The following is a 25,608-nucleotide window of genomic DNA, read 5'->3' as shown; positions in this document are numbered from 1 at the left end:
AGAACATGTGTTTACCATTTGCCGTGGAGATGGTTTGGGCCTTTCTTCCTCCGAGTGGTGATAAAACAGTAATAGGGTGCTCACCCTTCCAGCAATTTGTTTGGTAATTCTAAGAGACCTGTGAAAAATGCATGAAGCCTGCGATACAATAGATAAACTGAAAGGCTTGGAAGAAAATCCGCTTGTGGATAATGGGGTGATTGGAAAAACTCTTTCTTTGCCCTCTCTGTCCTTGTCCCAACAGAGATCATGTTTAGGAATAATTCTTCTGTTAATTCTGATGCTTTCATCCCGGGTCAAAAGCTTGTTGGTGCCTGCTTGTCACATCTTCCCCCCTTTGGTTTCTTCTAGCTTCTTTGGCTTCAATTCACGTCTTAATGAGTCTGAGTTCTCTCTATAAAGGCCGCTGCCCTAATGCACAAAAGTGGAACCAGAACCAGCTTTGTGTTATCTGGCAACCATGTGGACATTCTTCTCGGTACTGCGGTGGGGATGTTTGAGGGCGGGTCACGGTTTACTGGACCTCGGTGGTTGGGGGAGAATTGGGCCAGCCCGTCGAAGCAACGTCTCTGATGTCGCCTTCCTTTTGAAGGAAAGCAGTGAGCTTGTGTGTGTCCCTGCCGTTGCCTGTAATGCCTCTACCAGTGGCTGCCCGTCCTGTTCTAGAACAGCCCCGTGTGTGGCCTTGAAGTGTGCCTCCTAAACACTACTCCTAGGTTTCTCCAACTTATACTCGCAACTCACAGACCGAGAGGAAACTGAGACGAGAGAAACCAAATGGCTCACCCAGGGCGACAGCGGAAGGCGATCACAGCGGGAGACTGGGTTTCTTGACTCTCGGTCCCTTGCTCTCCCCTCTGTACTGCACTGCTTCCTGGCAGGGGGTGGTGAGGGCATTGCAGTGCGTTCAATTCACAGCCCAGAACGTGAATTCATTGGCCAGATGCGGTAGGGGAAAACCTAGAAGGCTGTCATTCGTCCAGTGTTGTTTGCACCCTGCACGATGCCCTGAGCGCTTTGGATGCTGTGAAGTTTGTTGAGTGGATGACCTTTTAACACGAGGACATTAACATGATTTCGGTCGTATATGTCGATCTTGGTGTCTCACGAATGACATGCTCTCGTGGCAGCGTAGATCTGGTTCAAAGGAACAAGCTCCGGTAAAGGAACAGTGCCGATGGGGAGAGTTGCCTCTGGGGAGCCCACAGCAGAGAGGTTCGGTACCCCGAAGTGAGACTGTAGGAGAGAGAACTTATCCAAGGTATATCCTTGGATAGACCTTCCTTACAGACATCTCTCACCTCGTTCCCACGTCCCCTGTGGGTGTCAGACGTGGGCCCTCCTGCGTCAGCTGCCTGCTTGTTCCGTATGAGCAGGGCAGCGGGCCAGGCTCTCAGGAGGAGGAGGAAGTCGCGAAGGCAGCTTCTGTTCTGCATTTGGGTCTGCAGATGCACGTGCTGGGAGAGGACCTTCTGCGGCGAGAGCGTGTAGGCCCTGTGGAGTTCACAGGTGTGAGGACGGGAAGAAGGCCTCCTCAGATGCGTGCACTGGCCACCCCTCAGGGACGGAGACTTCTCTTAAACATCCAGAGAAAAAGACACCAATGAGCTCATAACCAGCTACTTTGGTATGAAACACAAGGCGGGAACAGATTTCAGAGAGGTAGATATGAATCTCTGGCTTTTGTGTTGAGAGCTCTTAAAAATGATTACTAGGAACCAAAATAGGTTCACCAGGGGGAAAAAAAATCCCAAATGGAGCGTTCTTTTTTCTGATAAGGTTTACTAGAAGAGAAGCATTATGGCTTTTCCTCCTGGCCTCTGCTGACCTCACAAACAGATCTTGTGGAATGGATGGGGAGGGGTGAATTAAGCTTGTGTGTTTATTCCCTGGGGCTCCCGTAACAAAGTACCACAAACTAAGTGGCCTAAAACAACAGACATTCATTCTCTCACAGTTAAGGAGGCTGGAAGTCTAAAATCAAGGTGTCTGCAGGATTGGTTCCTTCTGGAGACTGACGGGGAATCTGCTGGTGGCCGGTGGTCCTTGGCCATCCTTGCCTTGTAGCTGAGCTCGGTCACTGTCTTCATCTTCACACAGCCTTCTCCCTGTGTGTCTCTGTGTCCAAATTTTCCTCGTCTTGAAGATACCAGTTAATGGATGAGGGTCCCTCCTAATCCTGTATAACCGCATGTTAACTTGATTCCATCTGTAAAGACATTTCCAAATAAGGTCACGTTCACAGGGACCGGGGGTTAGGACTTGAACAGATCCGGGGGTGGGTGTGCACAATTCAACCCACAATAACAACAACAGCTAGTGAATGGCCTTCCTTACACCCAGCCTTGTCTCTGAGCCCCTCTCCTGTTACTCCAGCATCCCCCATTTGTGTCCATAGAATCATGGAGTTTTAGAGCCAGAGGGGTTCTCATTTACTTTGTCTTCCTGACAAGCTGCTCTAGCCTCCTGTTGTGACTTGGAGCTCTTGGAGTCACAGAGGTGTCTCATGGTGGCCCAAGATCCCTGAGTTCTTTTCCTGGAAACATCTTGCTCTGTCTTCTGTTGAATTACATTGCAAATAACGGTTTCTTGTTCCTCATGTGCCTTAATGTTATTTCCCCAAGAAGATTGTAACTTCCTTAAAGGCTAATCTTATCATAGTTCTGCTTGCATTTCCATGGTCTACCATGAAGCTAATGGGTATTAATAAGCACTTACTGGAGTGAGCGCCTGCGGGCCGCGTGGCTGCCCCATGGCGAGTGTCTCATCACCTTCCCACAGACCTACTGAATCCTGGCATCCCACTCTCCCCAGCCCTGCCTCAGAACCCTTATCAATGCAGGGTGCTGGCCACTCATTGAGCATAATCCACCCGTGGAGCAGATCGGGTTTCAGGTGAGGCTTTATCCAGGAGTTGAACAAGCTGACCAGAACCGAGTTGTTCTCCTTTTCTCGGCTCTGTTTTCTCAGTTTGGGCTCCATTTTGAGTTTGGGCTCCATCAGCTCTCTCTCCTTCAGATCCCAGGATGACTGCTCCCAGCTGCCCAGTCTCCCAGCTTCCTCTTGTCCTCAGGGAGGGAGAGTGCTCCTGTCCCGGCATTCCCAGCAACAGCGCTGAGCCTGCCTCTGATTGAATGGACTCGGGTCACATGTCCTCTCCTGAGCCAGCAGCCCCAGGAGGTGGAACATGCTGATTGGTCTGACCAGAGTCATGTGATCCCAGTGGGGCTGAGTGGGTGGAGGCAGTTTCCTGAGACCAGGTGATGCCTCAACCAGAAGTCAGGGCTGGTGGGGGGATGGAGAACAGAGAGATGGATGTGGGGATGGCACGCGGGATGAAATCTTGCTTGTCACCCTCGTTTCAGCATCAGTCTTCCCTCTCTAACCGGAGTGTTTTTTCCTCTCAGGAATACATTGATGCCCACCCTGAGACCATTGTCCTGGACCCCCTTCCCGCTATCAGAACCCTGCTTGACCGGTCCAAGTCCTATGAGCTCATCCGGAAGATCGAGGCCTACATGAAAGGTACGGACGTGAGTGGCTCAGCATCCGTGGCAGTCGGCCCACCTCGTGGACACAAGGTGGTCATTGCGTGGGGTGGGAGGAGGGACGGGGGTCCAGTCTTTTTAAGCACTTTGACCCAGGAAGCAGCTGTACATTCTGGGGAGGGCCTTTCCTTCTCCCTCTGTGACCAGCAGAGTTAGGAAGTAAAAGCCCTAGGGTTCTCTCTTTGGGAGAGTGGCTCCAACCACTTCAAGTTTTGTTGTCTTAAACCCACGAGTGGTGATGAAGTATCCAGATAACACAGTGGTTAGAGAGCAGAAGTGTGTGTAGAATAGCTCAGCGGCAGGCAGGCAAGTGGAGTTATGTAACCGGGCAAAAGAGACAAACAGAGAAATTGAAGGGCCTTTAATCAAACACATGGAGATATGTAATGTGGTGGCTGGACCTTGCGGGTATGCTCTGTTCTCGCAAGCGGGAGCCTCCCTCTCAGCTGCGGGAGCGTCTCCTGCCAGCTGCGGGCCCCTGCCCCTGAGGACTCATGCTCCCCACGTCCCAGGGCAGGGCAGCTCCAGAGAAGTCAGACTGCCTTTCCAAGGTGTTTGTTTACGTGAGAAGGGCTTTTTGGAAAGATTCACGTTAACAGTAACCTCCTAGTTCTCCCCCTGGTCCAGGCGTTCCCTGCTGAGAGTTCTTGTTTAACTTTAAGAGAAAGTGCTTTGCCTGGGCCTTGGGGCTGCATGAGAATCCATCTTAGAGGCAGGAGAGGCAGCCCTTGTTCCTGCCATCCAGGCCACATGTGTGTGACCTAAAGGGGCTGCCTTGAACCCTGGCCTGGATGGTGACTTGGCCCCAGGTGTTGTTCATGTGATGGTTGGACCAGTGGGTGCTTTGGCTCACGGGACCAGCATGGGAATAATAGGAGCAGGATTTATTGGGTACATGCTGTGTGCCCAGCACTGGGCTAAGCCTTCTTCTTACATTCTCTCTTCTGAAGGTGGGCCAGATCATCCATCCTCCCTGCTTTGCAGAGGAGGCTCTGAGAGGTTAACAGGTGTGCCAGCATCACACAAGCCTGTAAGCTGCAGAGCTAGAATCTGGCCACGTCTCTCTGACTCAGGCTCCCCAGCTCCTAACCCCTAAGCTTGACTTTCATGTCCATAGTCAGAGGGCCCTGGATCTAGCAAGCACCTGGCATGGACGCAGTCATGGACCCTGGTCAGGAGAATTGGTGAGTGCTTAGTTCTCTAAGGAACCTGCTCTGTGCAAGAGCTGGCTGGTGGACCTGGCTGTCCTGGAAGAGGTCTTGAGGCATTTTGCCCTGGGTGCCTGGCCGTCACCAGGAGACAACATGGGCATGACATCCTGGGGGGCCCCAAAGCAGGCAGGGTTTTTCAACATGCTAGCATCCTCCCATCCTTGGGTCTGGAGTGGTCAGTGACCGTGTCAACTTCCGTTCCCTTTGCATTCCTTCCCTGGGTTGAACCAGAACCCCCAGATGAGAAGGAAGATCTATAGTGATGCTTTGGCTGAACGTTGGTTCTGGAAAGGAAATCCACCTTTTCCCAGGAAGTGTGTGTGTTAGATGCCAACTATTTGCCAAGGGACAGGAGATGACAGTATGGGGTCACCCAGGAATGGGAGCCACTGTTCCTGCTCCTGTTACACTGGAAAGCGCCGAGGCATCTGGATTGGATCTTGGAGTCTGTCTCCATTTTCATGGGTAGAGAATCAGGGCTGGGGTCAAGGGTGAGCCCAGGCCTAGAGTGTGAGCGTGCGTGTTCAGCGGGCTGGACCGCAGGGCGCACAGGAAGCAGGGCTGTCCCTGGGGGGTGAGTACTGAGGGGGCGAAAGCCTCCCAGACAGGGCAGGGGTGTGAGCGAAGCAGGGAGGGAGCTGAAGTGGGGTGCTTGTGTGGACTTGCAGACCATCGGTCAGAGGGGGGCTTCGAACACCTTGGGCAGTTGGGAACTCCATTCGAGAGCAGCCTTTGAAGGTATGGGAGCTGGTGAGTGAGGAGATGAGAATACATTTTAGGCAGGCGGTGCAGACGCGGCCTAGAGGTAGATTTTGATGGTCGTTACTGTTGTGAGGGCGACCTCCCACCCAGCCACAGGTGTGAGGGGCTGGTGACTGGCCGCCAGCGGGGACACAGACAGACCCCGCTCAGCTCCAACCCAGGTGAGGTCAGCTCAGGGGCTGCCTGCTAGGGGGCCCAGTGAGAACTTGTTGACCAAACTCTCAAGACCGGCTTGGTCCTGGGCCAGCAGGAATTGTGTGGGTGGGCCGTGACCGCTGCACCCTGGATTTTCCTTATCGTGCACGCCGAGCCGGGCTGGTATTCTTCCAGGAGGGCAGGCAGAGGCTGGGACTTCCTGGAGCCTTTTCCTGCCCACCCGGGGCGGTACATGCGGAAGCACTGCTGGTTCCCACCTCCCATCCTCCCAGAGGCGAGGCTGCTCCTGGCACGGATGCAGAGAACCTGCTCTGGGAAGCGCATCCCTGGCGCTCCCATGCCGCACTCCTGCGATTCCTGGAGGCTCGCAGCCCTGTTAGGCCTGCTGTAAAGGGCCGTAATTACCCTTTCAGTTCCTCAAGTACAGCAGTCCAGGTGACACCACTTTTGTGTTGGGAGAAGGGGCTTGGCAGAAACTCCTGGAGTTGTCGCCACCCCTGTGCCAGCGTGGCTCTCCCTGTCCTCAAAGAGCCTTGGTGGCTGCACAGAAGACAGGGCAGTGGGTGAGGCTGCTGCAGGGAGGTGACAGGGCTCCCTGCTCTGCACTGGGGGTGGGCTGGTGGGCTGTGACACATGGGGAGGATCTCCCGGGGCTAACAGGCAGAGCCCTTGGACCGAGGGTCCACGCTCAGGCGGGCCATCCGTCTCTGTACAGAGCATCAGCTGTGGGGGACAGGTGAGGCCTGCTGCCCGGAGCTCCCAGCCTCACCTGTCTGAGGACCTGGGCGGCTCCGTGTGGTTGGCGCCATCTCATTTCCACGCTCCCAGAGCTTATCTTTTCCTAATTCAGAGCCTGGAGGGGAGGCAGGGTCCTTCCGGCTGCAGACGTGTCAGTCTGAAACACGCTGACAAAGTTGCTGCCATAGCAGAGACCTGGAGGGTGGATTAAATGAGATGGACTTCATTTCTCTGTCACGTAAAAGCCCAGAGGAAGGCTGGCCGGTGCTGGTGAGTGATGGTGGGGACCTAGGCTTCCCCCAGCTCGTTGTTCTTCTGGTGTGGTCCTCCTGGTCCAAGGTGGTGCTGAAACTCCAACCACCACATCTACAGTCTAGACGTTAGGATGGAGGGGGGACTAAGAAAAGGAAGCAAAGAGAAACAGCCCTGGGTATCTTTTAAGGAAAAATTCTGGAAGCTACAGAGATGCTCTTTCATACCTCAGTGGTCAGAACCGAGTTACAAACTGAGCTGCAAGGGAATCGGGGAAAGTGGTCTTTATTCTGGGCAACCATGTGGCCAGCTAACATTTGGGAGCTCCGTCACCATGGCAGAACGGGGAGGATGAGTTTGGGGCACAACTAGTTGTCCGCCTTCCCCTCCGGGAAGTGGGTTCCTGCCTGCGGCATCCATGGGTGAATGGCTCTTGGAATGACCTTTCCCCTTCCAGCTGGCCAGGGTGGGTGGCCTCAGCAGCACGTTCCTTCCACATAACGACTCATACAACATGAGGTCAGTAGGCTGACGGAGTGATCCGCCCCAGAGTGCCTGGGCCACAGGTTTCCCTAACAGGTGATTGCTTCTGGGCGGGGCTGCACCCACACCCTTTAGCCAGAGGCAGAGATGGCACTGAACCTGGATCCAATCCAAACCAAGTACAGGAGCCTCCCAGAAGTTGAACACTGCCTGCTGCTGGCTTGCGGGGAGTGGGAGGCTGTGTCACCTGCCAAAATTGCTGGACACGCGTCTGCAGGCCTCTTCTCTCGTGGGCACCTGCTTTGTCGCATAGGGGCGGGGTTTTGAGGTGGAAGCCCCGAGACCAAGGCCTGGCTCTGCCGCCCTAGGCCAAGTGATCCTGGGCAAGGCTCTAGCCGGCTCCTGAGCTGGCCGGAGCGATGGGCGAGAAAGCTGGGCTGTGATTGGAGATTGTGTGTTTGTGTCCTTGGCCCTGGGGACAGCAGGTGGTGGAGGGTCTCAGGCCACAGGGCAAAGGGCTCAGAAGCCCTTCCGAGACGGCTGCCGATGAGGTGTGGCTGCCCCGGCAGCTCCCACACATGCGCTCTGGGGGTGACAGATGGCCATCCGGACGCCGGGCCTCCCTGGGGGCGGGGGGTGCACACCGCAGATCGAGCGTCTCTGCCTGTGGTTTTATGGGAATTTAATCAGGGCTCATCTTGCAGGCTGTTTGGAGGCTGGATTGAAATGGAGTGATCTAGACACCAAGCAAAGAGAAAATGACATTCCGTAGAGCCTGGGAGACATGATCCCCGCAGGGCAGCCGCCTCGGGGTGGGGGGGTGTGGTCGAGTTGAGGGGTCTCACTCAGAGGAGGGGGCCGGAGGGCCGTGGATGGGAGAGGAGAGAGCGGGAGGAGCCTTGGAGTCAAGGCCTGGGCCCCAGGTCCGCCTGTGTCCCCAGTACTGTGGCGCCTGCAGGTCACTGTTCCTCTAGGGCCGCTTTGTCAGCGCTCAGGTGGCACCCCAGCAGCACTAGCTGCATGCCAAGCACTGTATTAGCTGATTTAATCCTCACGATGACCCTGTGAGAAAGGCACTACTGTTACCACCCCGTAGTGGTGAGGATACTGATATCCATTGAATCTAGTTGGTTAAGGCCGCAGAGCTACTAGGGGCAGAGCTGGGGTTTGAACCCACGCCATCTGGGTGTCCTCTTAGCCAGTGGTTCCCGAATCGGGCTCCCGGCCTGGCGAGGAGGGGTCGAGGCCACGATGGATGCAGTGTGGGCTCTGGCCCTGCTGCTCTTGCACCGCCAGCTGGCACTGCCCCCGGGTGCCCTCTGGTGTCCAGGCGATGGCATTGTCCAGCCAAGGTCCCTGCTTCAGTCATGGAATCTCTGCCCCGTGTGGTTATTGAGGAAACAAAAGTCCTGTCCCTTTTGAGAACAGCAATACATTGTAATGGAAAAGAACAGGCTTCGGCACTGACAAGCCTGGGCTGAAATCTCAGCCCCATTGGTGCGGCCTGGGCGGTCACTGGCCCTCTCAGAGTCGTTTGCTTGTCTGCGATGCGCGGTTGTCATCAGCTCAGGGGGAGGTGTGGGGAGGTCTGGCCCTGTCCACTGCAGCAGGTGTGGCCCAGAGGTGGGCGCCCAGGTGCTCTCAGCTCCCCCCCTTGGTCCCACAGGGCGCCTGGGGTTTGGGTGGGAGGCACGTGGCAGAAGCTGGTAGTTAGTAGCAGGGCCTGGAGTCTCGGAGGACAAAGAGGAGAGGGGTGTAGCCCCCCGAGGACTGTTACTCCCGAGTCAGGATTAGCTTCCAGCCCCGATTTTGTGCAGGAGGCTGGAGTTTTGGATTAACCCACCAGGACGATGCTTCGCACACCTGTCGGGTGGGCCTGTGAGGAGTTGGCCCCGTGGCACCTACCTGCCCGGGGCTCCCCGGGTGTCAGCCTGCCCACGTCACGGGGCCGAGGGGTCTGGTGTGAGGGAGGACTGGCGCCAGGCCAGGCCTGGACACACCGCCGGAGCGGGTAGCCACGGAAGAGGCTCGGGCCCCATGGGCTGACAGGGAGGCGGGGGCCTTGGCGTGGGTGCTCGGTGCCTGATTCCACTCCAGGACTTTGGGGCAGTTGGGAGAAACATTGTCCTCGTTCCCACGTCAGCCACTTCCAGCCATGCAGGCAGAGACCCCGCGTTCGGATGGAGGTGCGGGGTCTGCAGCGCGGGGTGGTAGTGGCGCACCGCCTGTCGGCCACGCTGAGGTGGGCCCCGTGTCAACGTTAGGAGGCAGCTGGCCCTGCCCCGGGGCCCGAGTCAGTGCTGAGCCCTGGCGAGTCTCCCATCTGTCACCTGCCCAGAGGAGGTAAACGCCCTCGCCCAGGGAGTCGTGAGGAGAGCATGTAGGGCCAGCCTGGCCCTGGGTGGGCGGCTTCTCCTCCCCTTGTTGCTAACTCTCCCGAGGGGGCTGTAATGATCCCCTTTTTCAGTTGAGAAAAGGGAGGCTCTGGACGAGATGCCAGGCTTCCTGCTCATCTGCTGGCACACGGAGATGCTCGGGCCTGTCCGGCGCCTTACACAGACCCTGCTGGGAACCCCTGTTTCCTCCTGACCCACAGACCCGCCCTCTCAGGAGGCACTCCCGAGTGACCCCCCCCCCCCACCAACCCCAGCCCTGATGGCTCCCTCCAGGCCTGTCCCTGCAGCCCCTGCCTGTGCAAGGCTGACCTGGGCCAGTAGGTGAGCCAGACGCTCTCTTTGGGACCTCTGGCTCCCTTTCCCCTTGTTGAGATGACTGACCCCTGCAGACTCGAGATCCCCAGAGCCTTCTTCCCCCTTCACACTCAGTCTCCTGGTGCCCAGGTGAGAAATCTCAACATCTCTTCCCCGGGACATGGTAGGGCAGACGGATGCTCAAACACACCTGTTGGTCAAGGTTGATCAGAAAGTACTAGACACCAGTCATTTACACTTCAGTGTGAATGTAAGACCCACCTAGTGTCTTTCCAGCTGAAAGAGATCTTGAGCTCTTGATGCCGCCAAACTGTTCTCCGTATCTTAAAGATGAGGAGAGAGGCCCAGAGAGGTGGGAGGACTGACCATGGGCCACTCTGTGCCTCCAGCTCAGTCCAGGGGACGCACGCCTCCGCAGCAGTCTTTTCAGAAGCAGTGCTGTGGTGAATCTGGACTCAGATGGCCTGGCTGTGTGCATTTGGCAAGTTATTTAACTGCACCACGGAGCCTCAGCTTTCCTATCTGTAAAATGGGAATAATGATAGCAGCCCCTTCCTCACAGTGTCGTTATAAGGATTAATTAAACGTGGTTATGCATTTAAGGCATAAATACTCAATAGATGGTAATTCTCCTGGGTGACACTGGGTTGTGGTGTTTCAGACCACACGTGGTGTGTTGTGACCCTGTGAGTCCTGGGTTCCTGAGATTCTTTTTAGCACCAAATCCATGCTGGCGTCCTTGAACGTGACCTCTGCGACCCTGTGACCAGGCCCCTTGGACAGCACTCCCCTCTCTATCCGTCCTTCCTGAGCACCCACACCCATGTTTGAAATGCATCATGTGGGTTTATTTTTAATTATATCAGTTTTATGGATTTATTGTAAAGTTCACATTAGCATTCCTCATATCTGTGAGGGATTGGTTCCAGGACCCCCCAGGGATACCAAACTCAGAGGGTGCTGGAGTCCCTTATATAAGACGGCATAGTGTTTGCACAGAATCTACGCACATCCTCCTGTATACTTAATTTTTTTATAGCATTTTATAAATGTATGTATGTATGTATGTATGTATTTATTTTTGGCTGTGTTGGGTCTTCGTTGCTGTGCGCGGGCTTTCTCTAGTTGCGGCTAGTGGGGTCTACTCTTCATTGCGGTGCGCGGGCTTCTCATTGCGGTGGCTTCTCTTGTTGCGGAGCACGGACTCTAGGTGCGCGGATTTCAGTAGTTGTGGCATGGGGGCTCTAGAGCGCAGGCTCAGTAGTTGTGGCACACAGGCTTAGTTGTTCCACGGCATGTGGGATCTTCCCAGGCCAGGGCTCGAACCCGTGTCCCCTGCATTGGCAGGCGGATTCTTAACCACTGCACCACCAGGGAAGTCCCATCCTATATACTTTAAATCATCTCTAGATTACTTCTAATACCCAATGCAATGCAAATTCTATGTAAATAGTTGTAAATACAATAAAATGCTATGTAAATATTTGCTGGCACATGACAAATTCAAGTTTTGCTTTTTGGAACTTAATGGAATTTTTTTTCCTGAATATTTTCTATTCGTGGTTGGTTGAACTCCGTGGATACAGAGAGCTGACTGCATACAACTTTTTAGTATAATTTTTATTTTTAAGTAATTTTAAACTTACCCAAAAAAGGTGCAAAAAATGCTACACAAAGTGCCCGTCTGTATACCCTTTGCACAGCTGCGTCCAGTGTTAACATCTTGTGTGACAGTTTATAGTTCTCTAAGCCAGGAAATTCACATCAATAGCAATACGGTTATTAAACAATTTCACAGCTGTCCCACTGCTACCCTGTTCCTGGCTCAGGATCCAGTCTGGTTGTCCATCTGTGGACTCCGTCCACCTAGAGCGGGGCCGCAGGTTGTTTGTCTTTCATGACCTTGACACTTTGGAGGAGACTTGACTGTTTATTTTGCTGCGTGTCCCTCAATTTGGGTGTATCTGATGTTTTCCCCTGAGTAGGTGGAGATTCTGCATTTGGGGCAGGAGCGCCACACCAGCAATACTGTTCCCCCCTCCGATCAGGAGGACATGACATCAGTGTGTCTTCCCTCTGGCTAATAGATAATTTGATCAGAGTTGTGTCTGCCATGGTTCTCCTCTGCAAATTTCTGTTTTTCTCTTTGTGTTGGCAGTTATCTCATAAGGAGACACTTTGCAGTCATCCTGTTTCTTGTCAGACTTTTACCCACTTTTTTTTTTTTTAAAGCATCCATTGATGGTTCTTGATGACAATTGTTGCTATTGCGGTTTTTGCCAAATGGTCTTTATACAGAGTTTTTTTTTTAATTTAAATAAGTTTATTTATTTATTTATTTTTGGCTGTGTTGGGTCTTTGTTGCTGCACGCGGGCTTTCTCTAGTTGCGGCGAGCGGGGGCTACTCTTCGTTGCAGTGCGCGTGCTTCTCATTGCAGTGGCTTCTCTTGTTGTGGAGCACAGGCTCTAGGCGCGCGGGCTTCAGTAGTTGTGGCACACGGGCTCAGTAGCTGTGGCTCACAGGCTCTAGAGCGCAGGCTCAGTAGTTGTGGCGCATGGGCTTAGTTGCTCTGCGGCATGTGGGATCTTCCCGGACCAGGGCTTGAACCCGGGTCCCCTGCATTGGCAGGTGGATTCTTAACCACTGCGCCACCAGGGAAGTCCCTATACAGAGTTTTAATGAGTGAGTGTGCCTCCCTTCGCCCCAGTTGCACTGGAAAGTGACAGGGACTTCTCTGCCTTCTCAGACATCCATGGTGTGGAGGGGCATCCGTGGAGCCCCAGCATGATCTCATTTGGAAACAAAGGGAAAGGCAAAGATGAGAATTAAGAAGGAAAAGGAAAAGTTGGGGGTTGTGTCAGATATGGTGGAGAAATCGGGAGTAGACACGTTTCTTTGCTGCAGGACTTTTCAGAGCCTTTATGTGCTGATATGAATCTTCAGTCTCTCAGAGGCAGGCAAACTGAATTTTACCACCAGTGGAAGTTGCGCTGATAGCTTATATTTACAAATAAAGAAAAAAATGCTAATTAAATTGTGACACACCATAAATGATGAGCCACATCTCAACTTCAGAGATGGAAAATGAAGAAAACAAAACAAAAAACCCACGCCCTAGAATCGATGAAATACAGCAATATTTAGCCTTTTCCACCTAATCAGTTATGGGTCCCCCCTCTCGTTTTTGTTGCGCTTATGGTAAGAGGCCTGGTCCACCCAGCACACCTCAGGAATTGCTGGACTGGATGCCTCCTGAGGGCCGCTCACCCCCAGCCCTGCTCAGATCTGGTCCTGAAGTCCCTCTGTCAGCAGGCAGAGCCCTGATTGCCAGTGGCTCAAATCTGTTTAGCCCGCACCTCTCTTCCCAGAGGCAGCCGCTCTTAAGTATGGAATCCATCCTTCCAGGCTCTTCTCATACATGTACAAATACATGTGTGCTTAAAAAAAAAAGAAAGGAAACAGTGTCCTACTACTTGTGTTTTCCTATAACTTGCTTTTTCTCCACTGAACATATGTCTTGGCTTCTTTCCATGTCAGCCCACGAAGATGAGGAAGACTAAGTCTGATCTGCCCTTTTTGATGACAACATAAGATTTCAGCGTGTGAATGAAAAAACCCCATAATTTACTCAATTATACGGGGCTTATAAAGTCATTCCAGTTTGATTTGGATTTTTTCTTTTAACTGAGCTGCAGTAAACACAGGTCTTTGCATAGGTCTGTAAAATTAATCCCTAGAAGTGGAATTGCCCAAAGACCATTATTAACGTTTCTCACTTTGCAGGTATTGCTGGATTGTTCTTCAAAAGGTTTGAACAAATTTTACTCCTTAGAGTACATGGCTGCTGGAGAAATGATAACTGACTTACCTTCATTTGCATTTCTTCCATTATTGACAAGATTACGCATTTCTTCTTGTGTCTGTTACCCCTTTGCATTTCTTCTGTGTATGAATTTTTTCATGTTAGTTGCCCATTTTTCTCTTGGGTTGTTGGTCTTTTTCTTATTGATTGGTTAGAGCCCCTTTTGGGGTTAAGGAGATTGTCGTATTGTTTACAAATATGGACTGTTTCGTCGCTGGAAGCTTCATCTTTGCACTGGACCAAGCTAACGTTTTCTATTCTGCTTTTAGAATATGTATGACCAGAGAGAGCACTTCAGATATTATTTTTTAAAACGTCTTGAAAACAGCAAAGGCTGCTGCGTTTTGGGAGTTGGAGCCGAGTGGGGCAGTGAGCCTTTGGGTCCGGAAGGGGCCATAAATCAGTGCAAACAGCTGCCACAGAGTTAATCCGCGTTTCCAGCAGCCGTTTCCATAAGCTGGAATGGGACTCAGGAATGTCCCTGTCTCCACCGGGGCCAGTGTCTGACTTCCACGCTCCTGGCCTCGAGCACACTGGGTGCAGATAGCACTCTGTCCCCTCGAGAAGAAACAGGTCCTTAGCTGAGTCAGACTGGATGGAAGCTGGTCCAGCTGACCAGGGCCATGTCAGACTGGGGACTGTCAGACCTGTGGCCTTTGTTCCCCTCTGTTCCTGCCCAGAAGCCACCCCCTCCCCCAATTTCAGGCTGGTTCCCCACCTTCCAGTATTTTCCCCAACAGCACGCCTGTAGCTGGGGAGCTGAGGATCAGGCTGGTAGCAGGGCCTTAGGGGGGCCCCTCAGAAGCCTCCAGGGAGCAGGGTAGGGGCTGCAGCCACTGCTGAAATGCCCCCACCCCGCTACCCAGTGTCTCCAAATAACAGAGTCAAGGTCCCCCTTTGAAAACTCATAATAACCAAGCCTATTAGTTTCCTATTGCTGCATAACAGGTAACTACAAACTGAGTGGCTTTCAACATCCCCCCTTCATTATCTCACAGTTCAGTAGGTCAGAAGTCTACCTGGCATGGCTGGTTTCTGGTCTCAGGGTGTCTCAGATGGGAATCAAGGTGTCAGCTGGGCTGAGTTCTCATCCAAAGGCCCCGAGGAAGAACCCGCTCCCAGGCTCATGCTTATTGGCAGGAATCACTTCCTTGTGGCTGTAGGACTGAGGTCCCAGTTTCCCTGCTGGCTGTCAGCAAGGGGCCACCCTCTGCTCTTATAGCCCCCATATTCCTTCTCATGGGCCCCTCCATCTTCAAGCCAGCAAAGGCTGTCTGGCCCTCCCTGTGCCTCAGGCAGCACCAGGCTGGGCCTCTGCACGGCACCCCTGCCGAGCCCTCCCTCACCATGTGAGCGGCAGGGACACAGCATGAGCCTGTCGGCACTCAGGAAGTGCCACTTCTCCCTGCCTCCCCGCGGGGTCCTGGGGAGGAGCACCATCCAGGCTGGCTCCTGGGCCCTGAGGCCTCCAGGTTCACCACCTGGTCTGTGTGGCCGTGGGCCTGGGTGGATGGAACCCTGGCCTCTCCTCACATCCACTGTCCTCATGTGACCTTCTGAGGTGTCAGGCCCTTCTTCCCCTCAGACGCCGTGGGTGAACTGGACGGTGAGCAGTGAGTGCCCAGTCGTGCCTGGGGAAGGCTCGCCCCAGGTTGCCTCAGCACCCAGCTCCCGTACACCCTTCACTTTCGGACTCTCTCAGCCTCTGACTCCATCTGAGCCCCTTGGTGCCTGAGCAGCGGGCAGGGCCTTCTCTCCTCCCTTTTCCTGGAGAGGATACCTCAAGGGCCACCTGTGTCCTAAGCCTGATACTCATGAGACAGTCCTAGCTCCTGGGGGGCCCTCCACCCCATCGTGGGTTCAGAATGGATGCCCAGGTTGTAGACTGGGCCTCAGCGCGCAAGGAGGAGCAGACCCAATGCCAACTGAAGGCAGCCAAGCCTTACGTGGTGCTTCCCCCTGCACGGCCACTCACGGTGACTCATCTAGTCCTCACGTCCTCACAAGGAGCCTAGGGTGTAGGAGCCGGTGTTACCCCCATCTTGCAGATGTGGAAACAGAGGCATAGAGAGGCGGCCAGCCCAGGGTGAGACAGTGGACCTGGGATCGGAACCCAGGCACCCAGCCCACCACTACGTACACGCATGGCCTACGAGAGGCTACAAGGATGAGGATCGGCCTCTCCCGGGATCAACCCAAAGCCCTGGCAGATTTCCAGGTGGTTCCCATGAGCCAGGCTCCCCAGTCCCCACATCTCCAGGGCATGCGGCTTCAAGGGCTGGAACTTTAATGACTTAAACAAAACAAAACATATTATTTCAGTTTCATGTCATCTGGGGCTGTGAATGGGTCTGAAGAGACAGGATGATGTCACCGTTGTCCAATCGTTTCCGCCCTTTTGAAGCCCGACACAAATCCCCCCACAAATCCAGCCTCTGTGCCTCCAGGTGGCCTCGGGCTATAGGGAGAGATGAGTCACCTTCCATAAAGGGAATGCAGAGTGAACTGGAAGCGGGTGCTAGGGGACGTGCGGGGCCAGAGCAGGGGACAGTTCCTGAGTGTCGCTGGGGGGAACCAGCAGAGATTCTGACTCATCGAGGTGAGGCGGGGCGGCTTGGGGGCATCCCAGGAAGATGCCTCCCGAGGAGAGCGGGGAGGCGAGGGCGGAGCACTGCCTTGGGGAGCCCTTCCGTGGCCAGGCTGCTGGGCGGGACATTATACTGCGGACAGGGGGAGCAGGAGAGTCAAGGTACGGACGGGAAGCGCCCTCCTCACGCCCAGGCCCGGCTCCACTTCAGAGACCGCTTCCCACTTGCACCTCTTGTCGTCCGTGGGCCTGTCATCCAGGCCCTTCCTGGCCGCCTCCTCCCGATCCAGGCCTGCGGCTGCTTTCCCTCCCCCACTTGTCTGTTCTGAATTACTGGGTGGCTACCATCACCACGAGCCAAAAAGCCACTCGGTTGTTTTCAGAGGGGCTGTCAGGCTAAGACTTGGTTCTCTCCCAGGATGCACAGAACGTCTTTCCCTGTCTAGGATTCGAGAACACGTGGCTCCTGCCCCCTAACAGGATGACGGCAGGGGGCAGGTGACTTTGGGCGATCAGGCTCCAGGCTCCAGACGAGTCATGAACACTGGAGTCTGCAGGTTGGCAGGCCAGGCCAGCACTCAAGCCCCATGGCCGCAGTCACTAGGGCTGCGCCAGAGCAACAGCGCTGCCTGGTGGCCAGTCGAGGAGTTGCAGGCCGCCTCCTTTCTTTCCCTGTGCTGGTCAGTTGTGCTCCTCCATGCTCCCCTTTCTCCTTTTGTTTCCGGGCTCACAGCTCACCCTTATTCAGTTCATCTCACACATGTGCACTTGTCAGAGAGTTTTTACTGACGGCTGCCGTCTCTGAGCAGCACTGGGCTAGGGGTCAGGCCAGGTCCTGACCCCAAGGAACGTACCTCCCGGTTGCACAGTCAGAACCCAAATGTGTGGAAATTACTAGGGGACCGGAGGTGAGCAAGCAAACAAGGTAGCGATGCAGGAGAGAGATGGTAGTGGAACAGGTGAGACTGCCAGTAGAAGATGCAGGGGAGGTGTCATTGTTATGAGACAGCTTGTTCCCAGGGGCTTAGGGGAAATTGAGTGACACCGGCTGAGCGGGTTGTTGCCGAGTGGTGGGAGGAGGGGAGTCCCAGAGGCGTGTGTGGGGAATGATGAGGAGACCACTCCGCGTGGAGCCGGGCTTTGGCTGGGAATGATCTTGGTTCTGCATCTGAGAGGAGCTGGGAAGTGAGTTAGATTGCCAGGGCTGCTACAACAAAGCGCCACAGACTGGGTGGCTTAAATCACAGAAGTTAATTTTCTCACATTTCTGGAGACTGGAAGTCCAAGATCAAGGTGCTGGCAGGGCTGGTTTCCTCTGAGGCTTCTCTCCTTGGCTTGTAGGTGGCTGTCTTCTCCCTGTGTCTTGTCATGGTCTTCCCTCTGTCTCCTGTCTCCTCTTCTTAAGGACATGAGTCAGTTGGATTAGGGCCCCCATGTGACCTCATTTTAACTTAATCCCCTCTTTAAAGGCCCTATCTCCAAATAATAGCCACATTCTGAGGTCCTGAGGGTTGGGCCTTCAGCATATGAATTTGGGGGGACACAGTGCAGCCCATAATGGGAAGGCAAACAGAATCATGTTGCAGGAGCCTGGAAAGGCTCTTCACGCACGTCAGCCTTGGACAATTATTGAGCTGAGAGCTGCTTCAATATATAGGTCGGAGCTTTAGGAAGAAGATCCAGGATCCAGCCGCTGTGTGTAGTTTGGGCTGGATGGTAGGTGAGGTGGGCAGGATGCCAGGAATCCAGTGGTTTGTGGGTATTGCAGCCACAGTGGGGAAAAGATGGTTCTGGGGTGAGGGTACCAAGAAGGGGGTTCCTTGGTTAACTAACGCCAGCAGCTGAGAAGAAGCCCCAGCCCCGGGCCACCGCACTTGTTCTGTCTGTCCCGGCGGATCATCCAAGGGTTGAACCTGGGATGGGTCGTGCTGGGCACGCTGGGGCCACTACAGCTACCCACATGCTGGGGTGCAGCCGCCCTTCCTGGAGGGAACTGTATTAAGGAACTGTTTCATAATTTTAAAATACATTTTGTAAACGTGGGGGAGTGGGAGACAACCCTGTGAAGTCGGTACTGTTTTTGTTGTCCTCTTTCCCGCGAGGAAGCTGAGGCCAAAGTAAAGTTACTTGGCCAACGTTGCACAGCTGATATGAGGTGGAGCCGGGATTCAAACCCAGGCACACCGGGCCCTGGTGAGCCCACAGGAGAGGCCTCCTCCGAGGTGTGGGAGAAGAGGGTGCTCAGAGGAGGGAGGTGGCCTGACTCAGGGCTTGGGGCACGAGCAGGAGCTTCCCAGGCCAGGAAGGAGCTGCAAGAAGGGGCTTGCAGGGCCGAGGGACCAGCATGTGCAGAGGCTCCAGGGCCTGTGAAATCAGGGTGTTAGTTTTGTCAACTCTCAGAAGATTGAGTGAGAGCCCGGACCCTGCCCACGCCTCCCCGCTCCCGTGCCTGCTGTCAGTGACACAGTGGACCTCCTCACTGTCCCCTCCTGAATAAGGCTCTTTCCTGACATACAACACAGGCCCCGGGGAATGGGGAGTGGCCCAGGGAAGCAGGGCCAAGCCCGTCTCTGAGAGGCAGCATCTGGTGCCCCCAGCTGGGGGGTCCTGGGCCGAGATATGAGGGAACCTGCCTTTTGATAAGGGCCACCTCCCTCCGGCCAGGAGAGGTGGGAGCCCAGGCCGGCGCTTCGTTCATTCACTCGTGCACTTGTTTGTTGGGGATGCAGCTGTGAACACGGTAGACAAGGCCCCTGCCTTCACGGAGCCCACATTCTGCCTGAAAGGTGGAGCCCCAAGTCGAGGCAGCAGCTCTCTGACTGAGGAGGGAGGGTTTGCATGGACTGAAATTTCTGGCCTTCACCGAGGCCCACCGGGATGTCGCCTCCCCCCGAGGAGCCCTCCCTGGTCTCTCCAGGATGCACTTAGAAGTCTGCATGTGCTCCCTAGCGCAGCCCTGCTCTCCTGGGGGTCGGTCTGCTGGCTCGTACCTGAGTCACATGCTCCCTCGGCGCTGCCTTCAGCACGCAGGGCTTGGGGTGCACCTGTTGGGAGCCGGGTGAGGGGCCCTTCGCCTCCCCCCGGCTCCCGGTGGCACCTGTGAGCCCAGAGGCTCCCGTCGTGTCGTTTGGGGGGGGACGTGTGAACAGATGGCAACTCCAGGCCCTTGCCCACTGCACTCCCTGCACCCCCATCCCCGCCACGGGGGAGCTGGCTGCTTTAGCTGGCATTTCGCAGCACTTTTTCCTCATCCTTTCAACTCCAGCAAGTAGACAGGAGTGATTAATTATGACCCCCCGGTCTACTGATAGGAGCCCAGGACCTGAAAGACCACGTGGCTCGCCTGGGCCCAGGGGAGCTGCCGGAACTTGCATGCAGGTGTCCGGGCCCCCGTCCAGGGCTTTCGCTCACTGGGTCATGCACGGGCCTTGCCCCCAGCCCCCCACGCCAGCCGGTGTCTCCAGGCCTCACTCCCTCTGCTGCGGGGCCTGCTCGACCCTGAGTGACCCTGTGTGTGGGGGTGGGACCATTCACTATGTCACCCGTCATCCTCCCTCATGAAAGTACTACCCAGATTTCTGAAAAAGGGACTGCCTGGGGCTGGGAAGGCGCGGTCAAGACCCTGCATTGCTGGTGCCCCAGGAAACTGCCGCCGTCCCTTTGGGAAGCAGCACGACCCTGTGGCAAGAAACATAGAAACGTTGATGCCGGTGGAGCACGGACCCCCTCCTGGGAATGCGGCCTGTGGGAATGACTCATCACAAGCCCAGAGCCTTATCATGCATGAGAGGTGTTCAGTCCATGGCGGAGGAAGATTGGCACAAACATGAATGTCTGACCTGAGGGGAAATGTCACCAGTTGGGTGACCAGGAAATGCAAAATCACAGGAAAATACTGGTGGCAACAGCATTCAGTAAAAACAATTAAAAAGGAAAGTCCAGTCAGAGTCATAGCAAAGTAGATAAACAAGATGCTTCTGCAGGGGAAAGTCCTCCGGAGAAGCCAGCGGCCAGGCTGAGAGGGGACAGCTGTGACAGCTGTCGTCTTTTCAGATGGAACAGACCTGGGTGGGCAGGCCTCGGGGGAGCGGAGTGTGAGGATGTAGCGGTGGCCCGAGGGCGCAGGTAGCAGGCAGGCGGCCTGGAATGTGGGACATTGGCGCCCAGGCACACTGACCGTAGGCTCAGCGTCTGTCCAGATGTGGCCTAGATGCCCGAGGAGCCGGCCTTGTGCGTAGGGCGCTGTCGAAGATCAGTCCCTTCACTCAGCAAGCACTTGTTGAGCACCTACTGTGTACCTCAGTGGTCTAGGCACTGGGCCCACAGCAGTGAATAAACCCACCAGCCCCTGCCCTCATGGAATCAATGTTCTAGAGAGGGAGACAGAGCCCTCGAATGTAGTAACTCCTCCCCCTGGCACGTCCCAGGTGAGTCCTCCCCGCTGCCTAGGAGCACGCAGCGGGCTCCAGGCCCTCGGAGCCGCTTCTCTGGTCTGTCTGCAGCTCCTCTCGCCTCAGCACAGCCCTCACTCGTGGGTGTCATTCTCTGGGGCCCTGCCCTGCAAAGGATTCCCACTCTGCATGTCCTTGGGGACTGTCCCTGCCCCAGGTTTTGTTTCCACTGGGTATCATCTGGGTGAAGAAGTTATACCTGTCTGGGAGAAAAGAACTGAAGCAGAGTCTTGTCACAGCTGTCCCCAGGCCGTGCGTCGCCGGGGCCCCGCCAAGGCTTCCTTCGCATCTGTGTGCAGAGGGCCTGCTCTGCTGGCACCATGCTGGGCACAGCCAGGGAGCCAAGGAGGGTGAGGCCCGGGGCCCAACGTCCCTGGTAGCTGGACGTGGAACGGTGGCCACGATTCAGAACCTACCCACTCTCCTGTGGGCAGCCCAGGTGGCCTTGCCCAGTGTAGTAATAGAAATAGCAGCCACTGCTATGTGCCTGTTAGGTGCCAAGGCCTCCCAACAACCCTCTAGGGAGGCATCGCTCCCATTTTACAGATGAAAAGAGCAAGGCCCAGCATTGTTCAGTCATTTGCCAAAGGTTACAGCTAGTTTACCCCAGGTTCAAAGTCAGGCTTCAAAGCTGCACCTTCAAAGTGCTGTCTCCCCCTCTCCCCTACCCCTAGTTGTCCTCTTGTAGCACCTGTTTGTCATTGTCTTTTGTCCTCTTGCTAGTTCTGTATCAGCTGCCACCAGTTGCATGGGAGCGTGGCCACCTGCCAGAGTGGACAGGGCAGTGATGTGACTTGGACACCTGGATTCTCACCCTGGGCCTGCCTGTGACTTGTGTATGGTCTTGAACTATTCTCTTCCCCTCTCTGGACTTGATAGAACTTGCCATCTCTGAGGACCTCTGGCTTCACGTTCTCTGATGAAGGTAGCAGAGAGGGAAGAGCGGGTGTTTCAGGTTCCCAGGGGCTAATATTTCAGCTCTTAACAGAACACAACCCACCATCTGACTAAAAAAAACCCTGTTTCCAACTCCCATCCAGAAATAAAGACGACAGATAAATAAGCAGCAGTAGCCTTTTTCCGGGAACCAGAAATAGCGCCCAGTGCTGACTGATAGAAAGAGTCTTATTCTATTTGGGGGAGAAGAGCTGTTGGCACTGTTGTGATTTTCCCAGGGCGGAGCTGGAGGGAACTCTGCTGTCGCTGTCCCTCACATGGGGCGGGGCCGGCGTGTCTGCTGCCACCAAGGCGCTGGCTCCACCGCTGCAGGGCCTGGCTGCTTCCTCAACCCTCCCACTCAGGTGACCTTTGTGTCCACGAGCTAGACTGATGTCACCGTCTTCATCTCAAAGGCTGTGTCCGTTTGTATGACCAGACGGCAGCGTGTCCTCAAGCAGGGCCTTTGCACTGGCCGTTCCGTCTGCCAGGAGCGCGTTTCCCCCAGATGCCCAGGCTGACCGCTCGCCTTCCTGTGCCTTCGCTCAGCGAGGCACATCCCGGTCACACCTCCACCTCCACTGGCAGCCCCCTCGCGCTCCCCGTGTCACCCGCCAGCACCATCTAGCTGTCCATTTTACTCATCCATCGGGCTTATTGTCCGGTCCCTGCACCTGGAATGTCAGCTCCACGAGGCAGCGTTGCCTGTGTTCCTTCATTGCTGGGTCTCTGGCTCCAGGGATACAACACATTTTTTTGTTGGTGACCGGTTGTTGAAACCAAAATAGAAACAGTAGTAGTTTCTAATTTACTGTGATTTCACAGGCGTGGCAGGATGATTTTGGCTACAAGCAGTAGAGTCATCGTGGTCTGCTGTATCCGAGTCCAGCGTTGGGACAGGCCCCGGGCGTGGGGCAGCCTGCAGCCCAGTGAGGGACACAGGTTCCTTTCCAGCCTCTGCCCTGCGGGCACAGGACTGCCTTCCCCCAAGGCTGACCCCCACAGACTGAGCTTGGTCTGTGGGCCTTTCAGGCTGCATGATCAGGGAGGTCTCGGTCCCGGGCCCACCCTGGAGAGGGCGCGGGGTTTGCAGCTGGTAGCGCCTGCTTCTCAGGGTGTGGTCAGCAAGCTCCAAGTTAGGATAAAGGAAGAAGAGCATGACGCTGTGCCTGGGCCCCTCTTTCTTGTCACACTCGGTCCTTGGCCACCTCTGCTGGGTCCTGCCACCACCCAGGCTACCACCTCAGACACCAGAGCCTGAGATTTCGGAAAGGTGTGGGTGTCTGGCCTAACGCTGGATGCGGCCTGTTCGTTGGAAGTGTCTCGTCTCTGCATTTCATCTGGACCCCAGATATCTCCGGGAGAGCACTCCTCATCCTTCTCTGGTTCACCCTGGCCTCGGCAGGGGCGGGGCTGGGGGACGGGTCTCTGCAGGTTTTCTGGAGGATCGAAGGAGACACTGTACCCGAAGCATTTATTTAGCCCAGTTTCCCACAGAGAGTGAGTGCTCGCTGGATGGCAGCTGCTGCCGCTGGGGTTTTTTCCTTATTTTTCTTTTTCAATTGGTATAAGCCACATACCATAAAATCCACCTTTTTAAAGTGTAGATACAGTTCAGTAGGTTTGAATATATTCACAGAGTTGTACAACCATCACAATTATCTAATCCCAGAACATTTTCATCACCCCAAAAAGGAATGTACCCATTTCCACTCACTCCGCATTCCACCTGTCCCCCAGGCCCTGGCAACCACCAGTTTCCTTTCTGTCTGTATGGATCGGCCCATTCTGGACATTTGGGATAAAGTCATATATTTTGTGGCTTTTCTAACTGGCTTCCTTCACTTAGCAGAATGTTTTCAAGGTTTATCTACGTTGTAGCATGAATCAGTGCTTTTTATGGCTGGATATATTCCATTGCATGGATATATCACGTTTTGTTTACCCACTCATCAGTTGATTGACATTTGGGTTGTTGCCACTCTTTGGCTGTGATGAATAACGCTGTTATGAACATTCCTGGACAGGTTTTTTTGTGGACATATGTTTCTGTCCTCTTGGTTGTATAGCTAGGAGTAGACTGCTGGGTCACACTGGAACTATGTTTGACTGTTTGAAGAACTGCCAGACTGTTTCTCAAAGCAGCTGGACCATTTTACATTCCCACCAGCAATGTCAGGACACTTGTTATTGTCTGTCTTTTTGGTTGTAGCCAACCTAATAGGTGTGGTTTTGATCTTCATTCCTCTGATGGCTAATGATGTTGAGCATCCTTTCCCATGCTTATTGGCTATTCGTACGTCCTATTTTGAGAACTGGCCGTTTCAGATCCTTTGCCCATTTTTTAAATTGGGTTATTGGTCTTTTAATTGTTTGGTTGTTAATAGTTCTTCATATATTTTGGATACTAGACCCTTATCAGATATATGATTTGCAAATATTTCCCCCCATTCTGTGGGTTGTCTTTTCACTTTCTTGATAGTGTCCTTTGAAGCACACAAGTTTTAAATTTTGATGACTTCAAATGTGTCTATTTTTACTTTGGTTGCTTGTGCTTTTGGTATCTAAGAAACCATGTCTAATCCAAGGTCATAAAGATTTACACCTGTGTGTTCTTCTAAGCGTTTTATAGTTTTAGCTCAAATGCTTTTTCTGCATCTATTGATAGGATCGTGTGGGTTTCGTCCTTTATTCTGTTGATACGGAGTGGGCACTTTTTCTACTAGGGAGGCCGTGGTCAGTAGCATGGACTTGGGAGCCAGCTGCCCGGGGATGAGCCCCCAGCTGCACCCCTTACTCACTGTGTGACTCTGGACAGGGAGCTTCACCTCTCTGTGCCCCATTTTCTTTATCTGTAAAATGGGGGTGACAGCACCTCTTTGTGGGGTTCTTGTGAGGGTAGATGATTGCTTTGCAGGCTGTGTGGAACAGTGTCTGGCACATAACAAGTGGGGTTTATTGACTGTTGGCCGTTAGCCGTGACATTACTTGAAAGCTTTGGGCTGGGGTGGGAAGGGCATTGAAGGCGGATCTAAAAGCCAGGTAGATTCACCTGCTCCGAAAACTCCGGAAGCTCTGACCGGAGATGGTCTGTTTGACTCCAGGGATCTCCGAGTCTTCCCATGGGAGGGCTGGGTCCAGGGTGGACCCCCTGCCAGGCCAGGTGGGCAACTGCTGCAAGCCGGCCTGCTGCCACACTCTCCAGTTTGTTTGGCCTGGAGTGTCACGCCCTGTTAGGGCTGGGCTGGAGGGGCTGCAGCAAGGAGCCTTTGCGCAGAGCGCTTCCTCCTTCCACAGCCTGCCAGCCCCTCACCAGTGTTTCCACCCCGGCTCTGACTCTGGGCAGGGGGTGCAGAAATGGGGCCCTGTTTAGACAATGGCTTACAGCTGAGAGCCAGGACACCCTCCCCCCGCCCCAACCCTACCTTCCTGCTCTGATGTCCCTGGCTTCTCTTCTCCTGGCCTGCCATGTGAGCCTGGCTCCTTGTACTGGCTCTGTATGTGGCTGTCAAGTGACCTTGGGCAAAGACTGCCTCTTTGGGCCTCTGTTTCAGCATCTGTCCCAGAGGAATATGAGTGCTCCGTGCAGAGGGCCTGCCTCGCCGTCTGCCAGGGCTCCACCCTCCCTGGGTCCCCGAGAACCTGCCATCACTCTGCGCCTGTTTGGAGTTTGGACTTTGCTGGTGGGGGCGGGGGGTGGGGAGGGAAATTAGAACACTTTTAATGTTCCCTGTGTAATTCTTGGCACTGGCTTTTATGAGATATGTGAAGCTGGATCTTACCTTGGTTTCAATGTTTTAATGTACTGACCTCTTAGCCAGCCAAGTAGTAGAAGCTGTTGGAGACAAGCTGCTTTATTGTTTGCTTTCGGTTTGGTTTCCAAGTCTGTGGCGGGGATGGGGGTGTCACC

The 25,608-nt window shown here is 54.4% G+C and overlaps 1 protein-coding gene across 2 annotated transcripts in view; it reads left to right on the top strand.

The window, feature by feature from the left end:
• ITPK1 (inositol-tetrakisphosphate 1-kinase) overlaps positions 1–25,608 on the top strand; it is a 161,668-nt gene that overhangs the window by 113,055 nt on the left and 23,005 nt on the right. For both annotated transcript variants that reach the window (XM_061182826.1, XM_061182825.1), the window contains one exon: positions 3,408–3,525. In XM_061182826.1, coding sequence (XP_061038809.1) covers positions 3,519–3,525 — 7 coding nt within the window. In that variant the 5' untranslated portion in view covers positions 3,408–3,518. The remainder of the gene's footprint in view (positions 1–3,407; positions 3,526–25,608) is intronic.

Source organism: Eubalaena glacialis, chromosome 2 (genome assembly GCF_028564815.1).
Source record: "Eubalaena glacialis isolate mEubGla1 chromosome 2, mEubGla1.1.hap2.+ XY, whole genome shotgun sequence".
NCBI lineage: Eukaryota > Metazoa > Chordata > Mammalia > Artiodactyla > Balaenidae > Eubalaena > Eubalaena glacialis.
Note: the sequence above shows the minus strand (reverse complement) of the source record. Positions and strands in the feature narration are given on the sequence as shown.